We start from the raw sequence: 21,297 nt of genomic DNA, 5'->3' as shown, positions 1-21,297 counted from the left end.
CATGGATGATATCTCACTCTCCTGAGGATAACACAGAGAGATAAAGAACGGATGTTGTTTGAACGCCAGCAAACATACATTGCAATGCTTTGTTGTACAATGATTCCCGAGTACGTGTTACTGGCCTGGAGTGGTAAAGTGTCCTACCATGGAGGACGCAATAAGGCTGCTCTCCCCAGAAACCTTTTGCAAAGGCTTTGGGAGTACATCCAGGAGAGCCGCGAATGCCAGGGCAAATTAATCCTTTCACATGCTTGCTTTTAAACCATGTATAGTATTTTAAAAGCTACACTCACCGGAGGTCCGTTCTCTGCCTGCCGGGTCCAGGAGGCAGCCTTGGGTGGGTTCGGGGGGTACTGGCTCGAGGTCCAGAGTGAGAAACAGTTCCTGGCTGTCGCTTGCTTGCTGTGAGCTATCTACAACCTCCTCCTCATCATCTTCTTCTTCTTCTTCTTCTTCTTCGTCCCCAAAACCTGCTTCCGTGGTGCCTCCATCTCCATTGAAGGAGTCAAACAACGCGGCTGGGGTAGTGGTGGCTGAACCCCCTAAAATGGCATGCAGCTCATCATAGAAGCGGCATGTTTGGGGCTCTGACCCAGAGTGGCCGTTTGCCTCTCTGGTTTTCTGGTAGGCTCGCCTCAGCTCCTTAAGTTTCATGCAGCAGTGCTTCGGGTCCCTGTTATGGCCTCTGTCCTTCATGCCTGGGAGATTTTGACAAAGGTTTTGGCATTTCGAAAACTGGAACGTAGTTCTGATAGCACGGATTCCTCTCCCCATACAGCGATCAGATCCCGTACCTCCTGTTTAGTCCATGCTGTAGCTCTTTTGCAATTCTCTGCTGATGAGCTCTGCATGGTCACCTCTGCTGATGAGCTCTGCATGGTCACCTGCAGCTTGCCACGCTGGCCAAACAGGAAATGAGATTCAAAAGTTCACAGTTCTTTTTCCTGTCTACCTGGCCAGTGCATCTGAGTTGAGAGTGATGTCCAGAGCAGTCACAATGGAGCACTCTGGGATAGCTCCCGGAGGCCAATACCGTCGAATTGTGTCCACAGTACCCCAAATTCTACCCGGCAAGGCCAATTTTAAGCGCTAATCCACTTGTCGGGGTGGAGTAAGGAAATCGATTGTAAGAGCCCTTTTTTAAGTTGAAATAAAGGGCTTCATCGTGTGGACGGGTGCACGTTTACATCGATTTAATGCTGCTAAATTCGACCTAAAGTCCTAGTGTAGACCAGGGCCTAGAGACTAACCAATTTATTTGAGCATAAGCTTTTGTGAGCTACAGCTCACTTCATCGGATGCATAAAGTGGAAAATACAGTGAGTAGATTTATATACCCACAGACCATGCGAAAATGGATGTTTACCATACACATTGTAAGGAGAGTGATCACTTAAGATGAGCTATTACCAGCAGGAGAGTGGGGTGGGGGGAGAGAGAACCTTTTGAAGTGATAATCAAGGTGGGCCATTTCCAGCACATTTCCAGGAGTTAACAAGAACGTCTGAGGAACGGGGGGAGGGGGGAATAGGGGGTAGGAATAAACAAGGGGAAATCGTTTTACTTTGTATAATGACTCAACTACTCCCAGTCTCTATTCAAGCCTAAGTTAATTGTATCCAATTTGCAAATTAATTCCAATTCAGCAGTCTCTCATTGGAGTCTGTTTTTGAAGTTTTTTTGTTGAAGAATAGTCACTTTTAGATCAGAAATCGAGTGACCAGAGAGATTGAAGTGTTCTCCGACTGGTTTATGAATGTTATAATTCTTGACATCTGATTTGTGTCCATTTATTCTTTTACCTAGAGACTGTCCAGTTTGACCAATGTACATGGCAGAGGGGCATTGCTGGCACATGATGGCATATATCACATTGGTAGATGTGCAGGTGAACGAGCCTCTGATAGTGTGGCTGATGTGATTAGGCCCTATGATGGTGTCCCCTGAATAGATATGTGGGCACAGCTGGCAACAAGCTTTGTTGCAAGGATAGGTTCCTGGGTTAGTGGTTCTGTTGTGTGATTGCTGGTGAGTATTTGCTTCAGGCTGGGGAGCTGTTAATAGCTCATCTTAAGTGATCACCCTCCTTACAATGTGTATTTTTTCATGGTCTGTGTGTATATAAATCTCCTCACTGTATTTTCCACTTCATGCATCCGATGAAGTGAGCTGTAGCTCACGAAAGCTTATGCTCAAATAAATTGGTTAGTCTCTAAGGTGCCACTAGTACTCCTTTTCTTTTTGTGAATACAGACTAACATGGCTGCAACTCTGAAAGTTGCACTACAAAGACTCTTCCGTCAATGCTGTGCACCACTGTACTAATTCTTAATTGATGATACTATGGATAGCATTCTGCACCCTCACTTATGAATCCTGAACAGGAAGTTGCCTATAAATTAAGTGACAAGAAGCAGCTACAACTATTAGAGAGGGAAACCTTATTGGATCTGTTTTCTTTCTGATATTCTGCTGTCACTCCTATCTCTCCCTCTATTAATAGTTTGTCTAAGATGTGGCCCTTCCTTAGGTCTCTATTTAATCTTACTAGGAAGGTAAGGAAGATGCTACTGGGGATGATGTTGCTGTCTTGGAGAGAGAGGGAGAGAGACTCCCAAAAAGTCTGGTTGGAATTGCTTTGTGACTTGGTAAAAGGAGTAATCAGATTGTAGAATTACAGATAACATTTTATGTATCTGGAAGGCTACAACAGACCCTAAAATCTAAAGTAACTAGTAAAACCAGAGATCTGGGTTGATACTAAGAGCAACCCCTACTAAGAAGCATGTACAGATTTAAAATATATCCCACCCTCCCCCCTACATCCTCCTCCGCACCCTCCCAAAAGAAAGAAAATGGTAGGAGAATCCCAGTGAGAGAGAGAGAACTATGTTAATTAAGGTTAGAGTACATATCAGTAATATCAGATAAAATACAACACAAGGATGAAGTAATTATTCCCAAAATAGGCATTATAAACTCTGGATATTCAGAGTTAAAGTTAAACTTAAAAAATCCATTAAGTCAAGTATGGAAATATATATGTAAAGGACCCAAACAACCTTAACTTAGTCCAATGACACCATAAAGAAAAGAAATTAAGAAAAATGTCTTTACAAATCAGTTTAGTTTAGTCTGTGGCATAAGACATTAATTATAAGTGTATGGTTATTGCATGACAGCCCTACCAATTAGAATTGACAGAGGAGAGGCTTTGAAAACAAAGGAGTCTTAATTTGATAAATAACACAAAGGAGGACCAGTGGTGAGATTTAAAAAAAAAAAAAAAAAAGTGTCTTGGTCAAAGCAATGTATCAGACCTGTGTCCTTGACAAAAGCATTTTGCACTGACCAGAGAAAGGTGAAATGGGTGTCAAGACCAAAGTGGTGGAGGTTGCAGTAATCAGAGTAGAAGAGATGCTGTTAAATATATACAGTAATATACTATGGAGATCATTGCTGCCCTCCACAAGCGCACACATCTCCAGTATACTAGCAGGTATGTATTTGGGAGCAAAATTTAGTCCTGCATGTGCAGCTCTTACTTTGCTTTTGTAATTAAAAGCACTTTTAAAGTGTAAGATTAACTTCATTTGATCACATGCCTCAGTGAATTCTATTTCAGCAAGATAAACATAAAAGATTGTAACTAGGGGCTTAATTACAGATCCTAAAAACCTGTTCTTTTAGGATCTTCTTTGTTCAGAATGAGTTTATCCTGTGGCTTATTCTGAAAAGTTTGTCAGTGACAATATCTGTTTTTTGTGAGGCCTTTCGTTTTATCTTAACTTTACAGCTATGGTGACTGAGTCAAAAGAAGAGGTCAGGTGACTTGTCCAAGGTGTCGGTTAGTGGCTGCAGCTAAATTTGAACCCAGAACGCTCTAGTTCTCAGCTCCTTGCCAAGGCCTATAAATGAAAATGCTTTCCTGACTAAGCACATACTAAATGTAGTAACAGATTTAAGTAGGTTAAAAGTTTAACAGTATGAAGATCAAACATTTGCTAAACATAAAAATGTATGTTGTTTTAAACCTGAAATTTACTTGAGTAACAATGTATGGTCAGAAATATTGAATAATAGTATAGTAGGTGTAGTCGCTTATGGCAAGTACTTAAGAATATGTTCACCACAATTTACTATTTGGGAGATAATTAGAAGAATGTATTAACTTATATGTAGATTATCCAGTGGAGTGGCTGCTTTAAATGTTACCACATTAAGACAAACAAAGCATTTGTTGTGAAGATGCCTGAAAAATTATTTAACTTGCATTCTAAAATGTAGTGTTCAGCTCAGCTCAGTACAAAAATAGGGCTCCTACTATGTATAGCCATCTTGGCTAAAACTGGTTTATAAATAGAAGACTTGACGCATCTTGTCTTAATGGAGTTAATTTCTTAAAAAATACCAGAACAGTGCAGCTATATCTCCTCTTAAGTTCCTCCTGCTGATATTATACAATTATGTAGTACTTTGCAGTCCAATGTACTTTACAGACCTAACTATGCATTGATCACTTTATCCACTGTGGAAATGCAGCCACTTCCAGGATGAAATGAGGATACTGTTTAAGTATGTAGCATTACCACACAACAGTTTAAGACAAGATTATACTTAAATTCCGCCTGAAGTTTTAATAATTACAAGAGTAGATATTTCCCCAAGGCCACGGGGTTACTGTTGTGGTTGGGATTTTAGCATTGTGTCATTCAAAAGACAGTATATTCAGTGTCCAATAATACCATGCTGTGTCTTTAGTTCCATACAAATTCAGAGGGAATAATTCCACCAGCTGAATTTCTAACCACTTACTGCATGACCTGGATGTGCCTTTGAAATATCCTTTCCAAGTACTGACCTGGCTCAACTCTATTTAACTTTAACATGACTGACTTGCTGCATAAAGTGGCATTACTTCCAAAATGGCTTCAATGCTGCTATAATATTTGTTAATTTGGGAGTTCAGCAAAAACAAGTCAAGACTCCTGATGAAGTGAACATATTTCATACATGGTAGATCTAAAATTTATAGATAACTCATGTTTAATTTCTTTTTACGAAGTATCAAGGGTACTAGAATGTCTCCTTGTGATCTACTGTTCCAAGGGTTCAGTTAATAAAACATTATTTTCACTTGTTTGCAGAGTAGAATTGTCATAGATGATTCATACCATAGCAGGCCAAGTTGTGATCTGTCAGGGTTAGTGACAGAACCAAATCTGTCAGGGCGTTCACACACTTTAACCTTCTCTTCAAATGAGGTGAGTTTCAAAGTGTGTATATGTCTTGTTGATGTTACCATTCGTACTACAGACTGTCTATTAATGTAATAGGCTTTGTTTTGTATGAAACTAGATAGTTATCACAGTATCTTAATATTTTTTTATCATAATCTTTAATACTGAAATAGTTACTTAACTAAGGACTCAGATTGTAAGGGGGAAAAAACAATGAGTCCTTGTGGCACCTTAGAGACTAACAAATTTATTTGGGCATACGCTTTTGTGGCCTAAACCTAAGGAGGAATTTTAGCCTTTGCTTCACAATTTATAGTCAAATATAGCTTTAATTGGTAGTAATACTGTACAATAAATTACAATTATGAATTTCAAAGATATGTAAAAGCAAAAATTTGAGTGAGTGAATGAAATTTGCAGCATTTGCCTCACATCAGTGTATGTTTAAATTTATTTTTCTTGTATAAGATACCAAACTATTTAGATATATTTTATCTATTAAAAGCATTTAATCTATTTAAAAGTCAGAGTTCTTTTTCTGACAAAACGCTAACCTTCTTTGCCTTCAGCTGAAATCTTCGACTTAATCTAGTCTTTTATACTTTTTAAAAAGTATATCTGTTTAAAGGAATTAGTCATTATGTTTTATAGAACAAACCGTAAAAGAACGGAAGCACTTGCAAAAACTATACTTCAGTCATCGTTCAGATGTGAGTTATAGTGCCTTCAAACCTGCCAAACTGATAGTGATAATGTTTGAAGAAAATTTTTAACAGCAGGTCCTGAATGATCTGATGCTATTAGATAATTAACTTAAACCAAATTTTGGTAAAGTGCTAAAATATATTCTGATATTTATTATCTAAAAAGATAGACTTTTATGCATGATGCTACAAGTTTGTGTCCATTAGCACAAAATTACATGGTGTCTAAAAATATATCTTAATTGGTCACAAGTTTCAGGACTGGAATAATTTCTGATGGGTTTTTTTTACGGGGAATGGTCATATTTCTAATCAAAACCCAAGGGAATCTTAGTACATACCACTGGAAAGCACTGTGCTCTTTTGAGGTTAGTGGATGGAATTCATGCTGCTGAAAGTGTCAAGTAATGCAGATTTGTTTAAAATTGTTACGAAGCCCAATATTTTCTTGAGTATTTGATCGTTAAGTTTCAAATGCAGTTTTTAGTAATTCTCAGTTTTAGACTTCCAGCAATAGTTGTCTGTATGAACACAGATTGTTGTATAAAAATATTGCTCGGGCATGTAGGAAAGATATCAGGAGGGCCAAATCGCACCTGGAGCTGTAGCTAGCAAGAGATGTCAAGAGTAACAAGAAGGGTTTCTTCAGGTATGTTGGCAACAAGAAGAAAGCCAAGGAAAGTGTGGGCCCCTTACTGAATGAGGGAGGCAACCTAGTGACAGAGGGTGTGGAAAAAGCTAATGTACTCAATGCTTTTTTTGCCTCTGTTTTCACTAACAAGGTCAGCTCCCAGACTGCTGCGCTGGGCATCACAAAATGGGGAAGTGGTGGCCAGCCCTCTGTGGAGATAGAGGTGGTTAGGGACTATTTAGAAAAGCTGGACGTGCACAAGTCCATGGGGCCGGACGAGTTGCATCCGAGAGTGCTGAAGGAATTGGCTGCTGTGATTGCAGAGCCCTTGGCCATTATCTTTAAAAACTCGTGGCGAACGGGGGAAGTCCCGGATGACTGGAAAAAGGCTAATGTAGTGCCAATCTTTAAAAAAGGGAAGAAGGAGGAGGATCCTGGGAACTACAGGCCAGTCAGCCTCACCTCAGTCCCTGGAAAAATCATGGAGCAGGTCCTCAAAGAATCAATCCTGAAGCACTTACACGAGAGGAAAGTGATCAGGAACAGTCAGCATGGATTCACCAAGGGAAGGTCATGCCTGACTAATCTAATCGCCTTTTATGATGAGATTACTGGTTCTGTGGATGAAGGGAAAGCAGTGGATGTATTGTTTCTTGACTTTAGCAAAGCTTTTGACACTGTCTCCCACAGTATTCTTGTCAGCAAGTTAAGGAAGTATGGGCTGGATGAATGCACTATAAGGAGGGTAGAAAGCTGGCTAGATTGTCGGGCTCAACGGGTAGTGATCAATGGCTCCATGTCTAGTTGGCAGCCGGTGTCAAGTGGAGTGCCCCAGGGGTCGGTCCTGGGGCCGGTTTTGTTCAATATCTTCATAAATGATCTGGAGGATGGTGTGGATTGCACTCTCAGCAAATTTGCGGATGATACTAAACTGGGAGGAGTGGTAGATACGCTGGAGGGGAGGGATAGGATACAGAAGGACCTAGACAAATTGGAGGTTTGGGCCAAAAGAAATCTGATGAGGTTCAATAAGGATAAGTGCAGGGTCCTGCACTTAGGATGGAAGAATCCAATGCACCGCTACAGACTAGGGACCGAATGGCTAGGCAGCAGTTCTGCGGAAAAGGACCTAGGGGTGACAGTGGACGAGAAGCTGGATATGAGTCAGCAGTGTGCCCTTGTTGCCAAGAAGGCCAATGGCATTTTGGGATGTATAAGTAGGGGCATAGCGAGCAGATCGAGGGACGTGATCATTCCCCTCTATTCGACACTGGTGAGGCCTCATCTGGAGTACTGTGTCCAGTTTTGGGCCCCACACTACAAGAAGGATGTGGATAAATTGGAGAGAGTCCAGCGAAGGGCAACAAAAATGATTAGGGGTCTAGAGCACATGACTTATGAGGAGAGGCTGAGGGAGCTGGGATTGTTTAGTCTGCAGAAGAGAAGAATGAGGGGGGATTTGATAGCTGCTTTCAACTACCTGAAAGGGGGTTCCAAAGAGGATGGCTCTAGACTGTTCTCAATGGTAGCAGATGACAGAACGAGGAGTAATGGTCTCAAGTTGCAATGGGGGAGGTTTAGATTGGATATTAGGAAAAACTTTTTCACTAAGAGGGTGGTGAAACACTGGAATGCGTTACCTAGGGAGGTGGTAGAATCTCCTTCCTTAGAGGTTTTTAAGGTCAGGCTTGACAAAGCCCTGGCTGGGATGATTTAACTGGGACTTGGTCCTGCTTCGAGCAGGGGGTTGGACTAGATGACCTTCTGGGGTCCCTTCCAACCCTGATATTCTATGATTCTATGATTGTACTAGTTTGTACTGTTTCATGGTACCAGTATTGTTACTTGTTCACTTGATATTTGTATGAGCTTTGTATGTCAACAAGGGAAAGTTATCTTTAAACGGCAGTTTTTTAAGCAATTATCTTAAATATCCTTGTGCTATCCCAAGAAAATTTGTACTCCGAAATACTGAGCGTGCCACTTTTTTGTGCGTGAAGACAGTTATTTCAATGAGAGAGGTATTTTACCTGTACTTGCAGCTCTCCAACTTCAGAAAAATTGGTAGTCAGTTTGAGGCTGTTAAACTGGCACCTGTCATAAACTGTGCTATGACTTGTACAATAATTGTTTAAAAAAAAATAAAAAGTGTTGCTCAGCAGCTGCAAATGCATAGTAGAAAGATTAAAATTGTTCCTGAATTATGACTTTACATGGTAAAAAGTAAGCAGTGTTTGTTTCCACTCATTATGATTAGTTCTGGTATAAGTGAGGGTCAGGTTATGTAAATGGCCAATCTTGGTCATTCTTAAAGATTAATTTTGGACATCTAGAGCCTTGGACTTAGCACCTCCTTCACAGGCAGAAGTCCCACCTTGCTTGGGTAGTTTCATATATCATCACCAGAGGTGGAACTAGCCGCAAGAGCATCCCCTGCCTTCAGAGGAACAAACTTCTACTTCAAAAAGCTGCTGGAAAAGAGAGAAACACCAGTACACACCTCTTCCATGCCCTTTAAAAGTCTGGAACAGTCTGGGGATGAAATACCTCCTAAAGGTGCGTGAGTTGGCTGGAGAAAGGAGTTGACCCTATGACTCCTCCCTCTATTGCAGTTGAGGGTAGGGTAGAACACAAGAATACTCTCTCAAAAATATAGAGAACTGAATGAAGAGGAGTGCTTTTGGGGAGTTCTGCAGGCTAGTTGCAGTGAAGCCAGTTCCTGCATATTGAGCTTCCCAAGTGGCTTGCTAGTGAACTAGTTACCACCCAGCATGTAGGTGCTCCCCTCTTCCCCTCTTGGGAACCTTTTGATCTGTTGCTGGTCTCACCATCTCCTTACACTCTTTGGGCACTGCAGGGTCTTATCCTCAGTCACTCCCAATATTGCCCAGATACTTTGGGGTGAGAAAAGTTGCTCTCCCTTATCTCCACTCTCCACAACTCTCTTGGATCCTGTTCTTTGAATCGGCAGTCATCTTTTTCTGCAAGCACGAGCTGCTTTCCCAGCAATAGCTCCCGTGACTGGCTTCACTCCTGCTGATGTACAAACAGCCAGGGACAGCACTTCAACCTATGAAAAGGAGAGGGTCAGTTAGCGATCCTTAAATGTTAAAAATTAACATACCTGTAGCTGGGGGTTTTTTTTGTTTGTTTGTTTGTTTTTAAAGGGCATTTGCTCACCCTGACACTTTCTCTTTTTGCTGCTTTTCAGTTTTCATAAAAAGAAAAGTCCGGCCATGCTTTAAGCCATTTCCCGCAGTAAAGATAGAGGAAAACTGGGCTAGCATTTAGTGACTGGTTGGGGAGCAATCAGCTGAGGCCCTTCTGTGTTGTTTGTGAGCCCAGTTAGTTTAAAAAAAAAAAAAAAAATTCTTGTGATGCAACACTTGCAAGGGAAAAAATATTTACTTGAAGCTATGTTTTAAATTGCTTTAACTGAGCAGAATCTAAGGCAGTATACTGTATGCCGAGGTCAGAGTTTGTCATAGCAACAGTATGTCAAATTGGGGAGAGTGTTGGAATTTTGGTAATATCTTAAACTAATTTAGATTCTTCTTTTGGTCAGTGGCCAGGTATGCATGTGCCCTACGAGCCTTTGTTTGGAGATTTTTCATTAGCCGTGTTCCTTCAGCCTGTTCATGCACTGTTAAGATCCTCATGCTCCAGACCTGATGGCTTGCAGGCAAATCGCCCTCAGTTCCTTCTCAGCTGCCTCAGTCTGAGACAGAACTTAGTGTATCTGCATTGGGCGTGTCTCAGTTACTTGCTTACTTTGGTCTAGCTTAATTTATTTTACTTTTAGTTAGTGAGTTTGTTAGTTTGTAGTTAGTTCAACTGGTTATTTAACAGATTTGTTTTGTTTCCTCCAGGGAGCTTGTCCCTGAAAGGGTTATGCCCAGTTCACCGGGGTTTAAACACTGCCTTGGTTAGAGGTCATTCTGTCAACAACAGACTCTCTAAGTGCATTTGCTGCCTAGGGAAGCTGCACATTGCACTTCTGTTTAGCCCTCAAATCCAGGCCTCTAAAAGACCAGGAAATCCAGCTGTGGCTGTTAATGGTAAAGCAGTCATTTTGTCCCACTTCAGACCCAGGTCAGAACAACACCCTCTCCTCCCCGCAGTACATCAGTCTCTGGGGGTATCTAGCACCTCTTCAAGCTCGGTGCAGTACTCCCCCAGAAAAGGGAAAGCTTCAGAGACCTTTTCTAAAGGTCCCCAAAAGAGGTTCTTTAAGTCTCCCATTAAGGAGTGTACCTCAGAATGACCGCATTCTCTGAGCAGGTGAACAGCTTCTTCAACCTTGAGAGTCATTACTATAGAGGTGAATATCTTCTCCGATAAAGACAAGGGGGAAAATCACATACCTCTGAGGGTAAGCATGTCTCTGAGAAGAACCCGGTACCGCTTAGCAGAAATGGCCAGAACAAATACCTAAGACCAGTACCACTGGACTTAACTCCTCTTCCAGTACCCCGTTGGGTTCTTCAGTACCATGTATGACTAAGTTTCCATCTACGTCAGCGCCTTCTGCAAAGCATGTGAAACTCTCAGTACCATCCTGCAGGGATGGGCATACCATGCCTTTGGTACAACAATGGTTACCACAATTCTGCTCAGTACTGCAAGACTTTAAGTACCCAAAGGACTTATGGAACCAGAGTCTCCATCAGTACCGAGAATCACTCTGTCATGGACCCATATACCTCTTTGATTCACCTCCTTTTTCAGTTGGAGTTCCCCAATTAGAGGATGAAGAGAGATGGAGATCTCCTTTCAGTATCGCTGATCTCTGTCCAAGGTTCTCCTGTGTACCCACATAGGAACCTCTTTCTCAAAGAGACAGAGAGGATTTCTAGGGAACTCATCATTCTTGGTGTAAACAACCTTGGTTGCCTGTCCCACCAGATATGGTGCTCAATGGCCATATTGGGACCCTTGGATATCTTATTGTCAACAGTTCTCCAACGCCTCAACCCTCTCCCATTGGGATGATGGGGGAGACTCAAGCTTCTCCTCTCCCATCACACCACTCAACAAGAGGAAAGGTTTGAGGATTAGGAGGCAAGGGCATATGAAGAAGCAACCCCTCACACTACCATCTCATCCTCATCACCCAAAGAGGTGGTAATGACGCTTCCTCCTTTGGCCAGTGATTGTCAGTGATTTCAAGACCTCATTTAAACATATGGAAGACTCCCTACAGATACCTCTCAAGGAGATCAAAGAATCACGACAGAAGCTGTTGGATATCGTTCACGCCGCAACACCATCCAGGGTTGCCCTTCCTATCAATGAGGCTCTGCTGGAACCTGCAAAAACCATTTGGCAAACCCTGGCCACAGTAACACCTGTGTTTGAGAGAGCCGATAAAGTATTATGTTCCCACCAAGTACTCTGAGTTTCTATTTTCCCACCCTCCACCCAACTCTCTGGTAGACACCAGTGAACGAATGGTATAAGCCGTCTCCCCCTCGTATGACAGCCCTGAAGTGCCTGGACTTTTTAGGAAGGAAATCTTATTAATCTACAACCATAAAATTCTGCATCATGAATTACAGGAACTGATGGCTAAATATAACTTCACAAATTATGCAAAATTCAGTTTTCATTCAATACCTTCCTCCAGACCAAAGGGAATAATGTCAAACTACCATTGATGAGGGACAGTTACTGGCGAGGACATCCTTCCAGGCAGCTCTGGATGATGCAGATACTGTAGCCTATCCATTTCCCCGGCAGTGATGATGTACAGGGCATCTTGGCTACAGTTGTCTGGTTTCCCCAGAGAAGTCCTGAATATGCTAAAGGATTTCCTGTTCGATGGACTGAAGTTGTTCATGGAGGATACTGACAAGTTGTTGCAGCTTCCAGGGCCTCATGTTTATCGGGCAGCTACACTCCTGCAAACAAAAGAAAATTCAGTAGACAGCAGTCGTCCCAAAGATCCTGTCTGATGCAAAGCTCTGGGTTTCAGAGACTAATGGAACTTCCAAGAAAGAGCATAGGTTCCAGAGAAAGATCCACTAACCCACTTGATGCAAGTTCACAGCAGACTTCGTCTTTTAGCGTGTCAGCTGCAACTATTTGCCGGCCTCTCCCCCTGCCCATTTGGAGACTAACTTTTCCATTTCTGGCAAGCATGGGAGTGAATCACCTTGGACAAATGGGTACTGGAAATAATATCCTCAAGCTACATTATCCGTTTTACTTCCCTCCTCCTCCTCCTTCACCTTCCCTATCTCTCTTCAGGGACCCCTCTCACAGGAGATAAACTCCCTTTTTCATCTTGGGGGTGATAGTCAGACCCTGATCAGCACAAGGGAAGGGGCTTCTACTCAATGTACTTGCTTTTGTCAAAGTAAAATGGAGGTTGGACAGCGATCTTGGATTTAAGACTCCTTACACAAATTCATGAAGTCTCAAAAGTTCAAGATGGTGACTCTGACTGCTATAATTCTGTCTCTAAATTCAGGGGTTTGGTTTTCAGCCTTCATACTTCCACACAGAGAAACATCCATCCCACAGAAAATTCCTGCATTTTTGTCATAGGTCAGGTCCATTTTCAGTACTGGGTACTCCTCCTCAGCAAAGGGAGTGTTCTCAAAGGTTCAGTTGGTAGTGGCCACCTGTCTGTGTTATCAGGCAGTTGTAGTATTGCATACCTTGATGATTGGTTGTTCGGGGTCAGTTGTACCAAGAGGTGTTGGCTGCTATGCTGAGGGCACTTTCTTTAATCTTGGACTTGGGCCTTCAGTTGAATTTGAGAAAATCTGACTCCTGTACAGAACATACGATTTATAGGGCATCCCTGGATTCTTTGGTATCCAAGTCCTTCCTTCTCATGAATAGATTCATGACACTGTCAAGCCTTGTCTGAACGATTCAAGGGAGCCCTCAGGCTTCAGTCAGAAACTGTCTTCAACTTCTAGGTCACGTGGTGGCTTGCACCTTTGTGACAGAATATGTGAGATTACTCTTTCATTGTTTCCAGGATGGCTCAGATCAGTTGGCTCACCAAAGGGACATAGCCTGGACAAAAGGGTGTCGGTTCTTCCAACAGGTGAAGCACTCCCTAGATTGGTGGAAGGATCACTGCAGTGTAGGGAAGGAAGTTCCCTTCCTTCAGCTTATGCCAAGGGTAACTCTAGCAACAGATTATCTCTGTTAGGCTAGAGATAACACTTTGATGCTCTCATGTACAGGGCGGAGGGTCACCTCAATAAACCATCTTCCACATCAACCTGTTGGAGCTCAGAGCAGTCAGAAACGCCTGCCTCCGTTTTTTGCCTCTCATCAGACAGATTCATGACAGACCATGCGGCCTGCATGTTTTAGATCAGTCGGCATGGAGGAGTGAGATCCCTTTCCCTCTGTGCCAAAGCAATAAGGTTATGAAACTAGTGCATAAAAAAAAAAAAAAAACACCTAAGAATTTCAGCAATGTATCTCTTGGGCAGGCAAAATGGGAATGCCGATGCTCCCAGCAGGTTTCCACCCCCCCAGGACTGCAAATGGGAATTGGGGATTCCCAGAGGTGGAGCTCTTCACCACTGCTATGAACAGGAAATGTCATCTGTTCTGTTAAGGGGTGGAGGTGTTAGGTGCCTTCCTTCTCCTTAGGACGAAGAAGCTCTTTTATGCATTTCCCCTGGCAGCTTTAATGTCAGAATTGTGAACAAAATCTAACAGGACAAGGCCAGAGTTGTCCTAATAGTCCGGATGTGGTCGAGATAGGCATAGTTTCCTTGCCTGTTTCACCTAGGTCTTTGTCCAACAATAAATCTTCCACTTGTTCCTCAGCTTCTCCCCCAGGACACCAGTCGACTGCTGCATCGCAATCTGAAAATTCTCTACCTCCTTTTGTAGGAATTAGTTGGCCTGTTCTGCAGAGTTACAGCAGATATTTCTAAATTATAGGAAAGATTCAACCAGAAATGCGTACCTTCAAAAGTGGGGATTTAGTAACTGATGTGAGCTCTGGAAAGTTGTTCCTGAATCCACCTAGCTTCTGCTTGTTCTGGATTATCTGTTGCGATTAAAGAAAATGTCAGTAAGTTCTCTTAAGGTTCATTTGGCCACCTTAACAACTTTTCTTTCTGCAATTGAGGGTTCTTGCTGTTCGCTCACTCTACAACTGTAAGATTCATTAAAGGTGTGGGAAACCTCTTCCCTGATACAGCCTTCGTGCAGGACACGAGGATATCAACACTGCATGTGTGGACTGAACAGACACTGCTAATGAAAATCTCGGATCAAAGGCGTGTGGGATACACGCATACCTGAACTAGAGCGCCCATGGGGGGACACATCTCAAAAGAACTAGTCACTGCACACACTGATTAATTCTTCCCCCTCCCCCCCCCCCCCCCCCCCCCGCTTCTTTAAGCCTTCCCACATGAGAAGTTCGGTTCTTTTAGTCGCATTCACATTCATTGTTATATTATAAGATCTGTTAAATTATAAAAGGCTAGCATGCTGTTTCCCCACCCCCTCAATTTTCTCTAAAGAAGCTTTAGCTATTTTTGTCTTTCTTCTATCGTCTCCCATGCTTTCCCTGTGTGGCAATGAAAAATAAAAATGTGTGTAGGGTCAGCAATCTCTGCCCTTTTTTGGGAGTGGGGGTGTGTTTTAGACGGTTTTAGTGCAAAGGCTGAGTTTTTGACCCTACTTCCTCTGGTATATAGATAATACATGTTCAAAGAACCCTATAAATATGTCTACATGGGGACTTAGGTCAGTTTAACTACACTGCTTTGGGTGTGGATTTTTCACACCCCTGAGCAATGCAGTTATGCCAAGCTAATTTTCTAGTGTAGACCAGCCTGAGTCTGCCAATTTGAGTCAGAAATTATAATCTTAGCTGGTGGAGAGTAAAAGACCTGTCAGCATCAAAGGGCAAAGAGTTTTGGAGGAATAGAAAAATAAGTCTTGAGGGTAAATAAGATGATTTTACAAATTTATTGTATGTAATAAGCAAATCAGTAAGCAATATAATACTGTAATGTTAATACATCATTTTTATAGGATTAAAGGAAAAAAGTATGAGCCAGATTCTGGCCCTCTTGTGGTATTCTAGAGATGCAAAGGGGCTGGAAAGCAGCTAGATCTGACCAGCTGAGAATTCCCTTGGTGTGGGAGAGCTCTCAGCTGGCATAACTGGTGTACCTGGTTTTTGCACTGTGACCCCTAGTGTAGGAGGGTCTGGGTCAGGAAGGAGTATCTGAGGATATGACTGGGTCACAGTGCCTTGGAGTGTTGCCAGCAGGAGTAGGTTAGCACAGCTTGAGGGCCAGCAGCACAGATCCTCCCTGAGAGCCAGATAGCTGTAACAGACTCCCTGAGGGACCTGATTTCTCCTGTTACATCAAGTGGAAACTTAGTGTATCAGAGAATCTGGGCCTGTTTATGTAACTGGAATACATCCTTTAAGTACTGATCTTCTGGACTGGCAACAATACGATTGTAATACAGGCACCATAGATTAAAGAAACAAAATATAAATCTGATAAATAAACTTTAACTCCAGATTTCATATACTTTATAGAAATATTTAAATTTAATATTTAAATATATTTGGATAATATTTTACTTTACTTTTTAGCTTTGGCAGCATATCTAGTCTTGTTTTCTTGCTTGTATTGAGGAAACCACAACAGGACTCTCCAGAACCTTCTCACGCCGTGGTCAAACTTGAAGGGTTGAAAGTATGAATTAAGACTTATGAGTATCTCTAGCAGCTGCTAGTATGGCATGGAGATTAAAAGTAATGTTGCTTTTGACCTATATAGGACTTGCAATGAGTAGTATAACAAGCTCTGTTCTTTGTGCTGATGGTTCTTCCCCCCCCCTAGGTGAACACATTCAAGATTGTCCTGGAAAATAGGTGTCAAGTAGATTTGTTCATACTCTGCAAAAGCTGTGTTCACAAAAATTAGGATTCCCAATAGCTGTTCTGTATAAACATGTTTGTACTCATTGTTCGTTACAATCAAATATGAAAATGTCGTTTGAATAATACATTCAGTTCACAGATCTTAAAGTGTAAATTGTCAGATAATTTTAGTTGCCTTTACTGCAATCAGAGGTTTAATCCTCATGAACCTGAGATGCAGTTAAAAAAAAAACAACAACACACACTTTATTCTGAGTCTCTTGGTGCCACAGACATCTGGAGCTCCTGTCCTACTAATATATATTTTGCATTACTGCATCAGATCAAGGAATCCTGAACTCTGGTACACAGAAGTATATTGTTTTCAGAACTGTGTTTTTTTTTTAAATTCTCTTAATGCCTATTAGCAGTGTACAATGGATTTTCTCTCTCTACTTCAGGACTCTACTGCCTGATATCTTAGGTAGAAAACTTCACTCTGTCTCTGTCCAGATACAGGCATTACATGGAGTACTTCAGACAACATTGCTTGGAAGATTGTTTCCTCACTGAGATATTTTGTAACAATTGTGAGGCCTCTCTTGTGTATATTAACTAGGGCGGAGGCAGGCGCAAACTCCTTTGTCCTGAGTAGACAGAGACCTCATTGATTCCAGTAAAAGCAAGAGAAGGGTTCTCAAACTTTGACATAGCGACCCTCCCTAAGCTAAGGAAAAAATAGTTTTGCCTTCCCCTAGGTTAGTAAGAGAACACACACAACTGAAAATCCTATACATTGCAAGAATACATATGGTAAAGTAGAAGGGCTGTGATGGATCTGAAAAGTACAATAAATACACAGTATGCGGGGCTGTCTTTCCTTTTACTACTTAGTAATGGGAAAGACCCTTCTCTACACACCTTCCCTGTCCATGGTCCAGTACATCCTGCAGTTATCTGGACAGGAGGGAGGCACATTCTCATGGGTCTCTGCCCTTGAGCGCCATGCTTAATTCACCTTTGTCTCCCCTTCTCCAGTGTGAGAAAATGAAAGGAGCAGGCAGTTGCTGCTCCACCTGCCAACATGGGCCACACCACTCAGGTTTTTTACAGGCAGGGAGCAGCCTCTTTGTAGGAGATAGCAAGCCCTGCAGCAGCCTCTGTTGCAGCCTCTGTTGGCTGTCCTAGCAGCTGAGGCTACCAGTTGGCATCTAGCAACAGCTGTAGCTCAGCCAGAAAAGCTGAGCTGTCAGCAGCAGCAGCAAAAAAAAAAAAAAAAAAAAAAGTGTAAATGTTACCTCGCCAGGGAGGCATGCCTATAGAGGTACAGGTTCAATGGAATACTACAAGTCCTGATACTCCTCAGGTAACCTACTGGCTAGCCTGTGAAACTAAAGATAAAATATTAGTGTGCCAGGATGAAGTAAGAGAATAAACAGGTCTTCTGATTTTGGAGAAATATGCCAAATTTAGTAATAACCATAGTTATTTATGTTAAACGTATATTATTAACTGAGAACTGGACATTTAAAAATCATGGGATGGTCACAAGGGAAAGTGAGTGGTCTCATAGGTGTTTATGCACTCTCCCAAATTGCCGCAGCATATGACTCAATTGTTACTTGTTTCTTTTTAGGCACAGCAGAGGAGGAGCAACATTGTTACATGTCAGGATTGTGCTATATTAACTGATTGAGGAAGCTTGCACTTGGGTACACTGGGTTTTAAATCAGTGTTTTAGATTTCCATGAGAAATAAACTTCTCAGACAGAACTAAAATGCCTTGCAAATTTTCTTCTTACTTACATTTGTGATGAATTTTGTCATCTTGGCTACTGTGATGCTTTTATATGTCGTGGATTTAAAAAAACATAACAGACTACAAGTTAAGAGGCCCCGTAAGACCTTAAACAAATATTAAGTTTTGTAGAAGGAAAAATACAATTTTTAAAACTTTTTAAATCCAGTTAAATTTAGATCAAAACGTTTTCATTAAGATACTTAACTCTCAAGTTCATTACTCTATGTAAATTGATTTTGCATGATAGAATTGCTATATTATATTGAAAATACACACTTTGTTACCCAAACTCGGTAACTGAAATTTGATGTATGCTTAAGTCGGAAAAATGTTTCATTTTAAACTGTTCACTGTAACTTTCTTGATTGGTTAGGCATTAGATGATGAATGTGCAGCAACAGGAAAACAAAATCAGTGGCACAGTAGACCAATTTCAGAGTGGACAACCCAACAGGTATGCCATTGGTTGATGGGGATGAACATGGAGCAATACATTGCAGAGTTTACCGCCAAGAATATAGATGGACAGCAGTTAATGCTGCTTGACAGTGATAAGTTGAAGGTAAGTACATGCCCCTGTGCGTATTTGTAATGTATAAATACGTTAGGAGTTTGATTGCCAGTTCATACATACATCTTTTAAATATAGATACTTATCCTTTTCCTATTCAGGCATTGATGAACATTGGTTTTTTTTTAAGAGTCAGTTACTGCTGTGCTCTTGGCATGGTAGAATAGAAGATCAGTTAGTGAATGACATCAAATTAAAGGTGAAGTGCATCAAAATAATATGAAAAGGATGTGATAATAGAATGAAAGCGCAAACTAAACAGTTCTTCCTCAGTGACAATATGTTAAAACTCAAAGCAACTAAAGCCCCAAAAGGGATTGGTATGTTTATCTCAAAAGTGGTAGCAAAATAGGTCCCAACTAACTCATTTACATAGTTCAGAAATCTGACTTTCATCCAGATCCATGGCCCTCAGATGAAAATTCAGTCCCCTTTCCTTAAGACCTTACTACTTTCTGATTTGACTGTTATTGAAGAGCCTACTTTGATCTTTTTTTATCCTTTTTTATTATTATTATTAAATAGAAGCCTTTCCTTGTATGTTTTCTTGATACATAGCTGGGTTTTTAAAAAACCCAAGAGAGACAACCAGCTGCAGCCCTGAGGTGGTCATTTTGCCTCTGATAATTGCATGCTGCATGTCCATTCCAGCTCTTCTTCATTCGTTCATATTGTTAGACTACTTTTTGGATTGGAAAGGTGTTATTCTAAAAGGAGGTTTTCTCTAACAGAGTTCAGTAAAGTCTGAAACCAAAATCTAGTGACTAATAGTGGGATTAGAATATCTTTTTTGAAGAAAAAATGTAGGTTTATGAACCTTTAACTTTGCCATTTAAATACATCTGTCTCTTGGAATGGATTTGCAACTCTAAATTTCCTATAACTTAACACAGAAATGTTTCCTTGGACAACAGGGAAAACAATATTCAGTAACTTAAAAGATAACTATGGGAAGTGTGGCCTGTTGGTACTTCAAGCAGTCATTTTCACAGTATTGCACTCAAATTCTCCAGATAGAAAAATAACACTGCTGTTTGGGAACTGAAATCAGATGTTGCCATCTGCTGATCAAAAATTGAAATGCACTCTACTCACAAATGTTACTGTCCACGTTAATACAAAAGTGTCATTAAGGAAGATGAAATGTATAAACGCTTGCAGATTAAAATTATGGAAGATGCTTTCAGTTTTACTACATCTACCTTTAATATTATATTAGTTGCCTAAAAAGTACCTTGTAAGGTCCAGTTTTACTCAAAATTTAAGTTATAAACATGCTTTTGCAAACACAAGACTAATAGAAATGCTTCCATGAATTTATTTAGAAGTCCAGTGGAATTTTTTTTTAAAGGGACTGCATTGCTTGTTTACACTGAATGCTGTGCTAAAGCCTAAGAACCTGGAAGTGAAATTAAAATGACAGTCTCTAGAGAAGTGAACTGTCTAGTTTATTTTCACTGTCCAACCTGAGAGCAATGCAAAAAGTAAACAAGCAAAGTGGTGTTTAAAGAAAGATTATTTACTTCTTAGATTCCATTATAATGATCTATTATGGTTTAAGCAACATAGTCAAAGAAACCTATTTTTTAAAAAACTATTAAGCTGACAGGATTCCTTTTTATATTATCCTAATATTGGATTAATACATGGCATGAACGAACAACCAACCCTGGTTCAAAAGTCTGATTGTATTGCTATCACAAGTCTACTATACCTTATGTATGACACCTCAGGTGTCAGTGAGGCAAGTGATTTTTCAAAATTACTTTAAAAAATGTGTGTGGTGATTTAGGGCCTGATCCAATACTCACTGAAATAAATAGGGGTCTGGCTATTGACTTCATTGAGCACTGGTTTCAGCCCTTCTTTATTTTGATTTCATCCTTTTGATTTATAAAGTGACCTTCTATTAAAAGATATTACCCTGTGTTCTTGCAATGCTTACAATAACTGAGATAGATAATCCCGTGTTAATATTCAGTATAACAAGTAGGGTACTTTTCCATTACAAACAAATGGTTCCTAATAAGTAAATAACACTCCCTTTCTAAATGCCTGGGTGGAAAGCTGGCCCTTACAATATTACCTGGAGGTTAACAGATCCAAGGTGATGACAGACCACTGGGAAAAAGGTGGCACCAAGGTGAGAGGCAATCTCAGATAATCAGTTCCCAGTTACATTACTGCTTTAAAGCAGTGGTCCCCACACTTTTGAGGGTTGTGCCCCACCTTAACCCTGTCTGCACCACCACCATCCCCCAGGGCAGGGAGCAGGGCCACAGCTCTGGGGAGGAAGTGCTGGCCAGCCCCTCCCTGCCCCCAGCTCTGCTCTGGTCCTGCCCCCAGTGGTGCTCCCGTCTCTGCGCCTGGTCCCATCCCAACTTCAGCATGGCTCTACTCCCAGCCCTGTCCCCAGGATTGGCCGTTGGCCACAGCTCCATTCCCAGTCTGGGGCCAACGCTGGGAGTGGGGCCAG

At 41.3% G+C, this 21,297-nt stretch overlaps 2 protein-coding genes across 12 annotated transcripts in view; one reads left to right on the top strand and one right to left on the bottom strand.

Annotated features, from left to right (window-relative positions):
* The window catches only part of LOC102941946 (neurabin-1-like), a 93,622-nt gene that overhangs the window by 62,703 nt on the left and 9,622 nt on the right, over window positions 1–21,297 (top strand). For 6 of the 10 annotated variants that reach the window (XR_006284948.1, XM_037912184.2, XM_043525498.1 and 3 more), the window contains 2 exons: window positions 5,151–5,267; window positions 18,624–18,812. Coding sequence is in view for 8 of the 10 variants with exons in the window: in XM_037912184.2 (XP_037768112.1) it covers window positions 5,151–5,267; window positions 18,624–18,812 (306 nt within the window). In the remaining 2 variants the exon portion in view is untranslated. Of the gene's footprint in view, window positions 1–5,150; window positions 5,268–18,623; window positions 18,813–21,297 lie in introns of those variants that run through there. The other 4 variants (XM_043525499.1, XM_043525500.1, XM_043525501.1 and 1 more) reach the window with 2 other exon arrangements.
* Window positions 9,569–21,297, bottom strand: part of PDK1 (pyruvate dehydrogenase kinase 1) — a 44,413-nt gene continuing 32,684 nt past the window's right edge. The window contains exons 12-13 of one of the 2 annotated variants that reach the window (XR_006284950.1): window positions 14,521–14,604; window positions 9,569–12,478 (exon numbers count right to left, since the gene is read on the bottom strand). The gene's annotated coding sequence lies outside the window, so the exon portion shown is untranslated. Of the gene's footprint in view, window positions 14,605–21,297 lie in introns of both variants that reach the window. The other variant, XM_043525505.1, reaches the window with a different exon arrangement.

Source organism: Chelonia mydas, chromosome 11, assembly GCF_015237465.2.
Source record: "Chelonia mydas isolate rCheMyd1 chromosome 11, rCheMyd1.pri.v2, whole genome shotgun sequence".
Lineage (NCBI taxonomy): Eukaryota > Metazoa > Chordata > Testudines > Cheloniidae > Chelonia > Chelonia mydas.
Note: the sequence above shows the minus strand (reverse complement) of the source record. Positions and strands in the feature narration are given on the sequence as shown.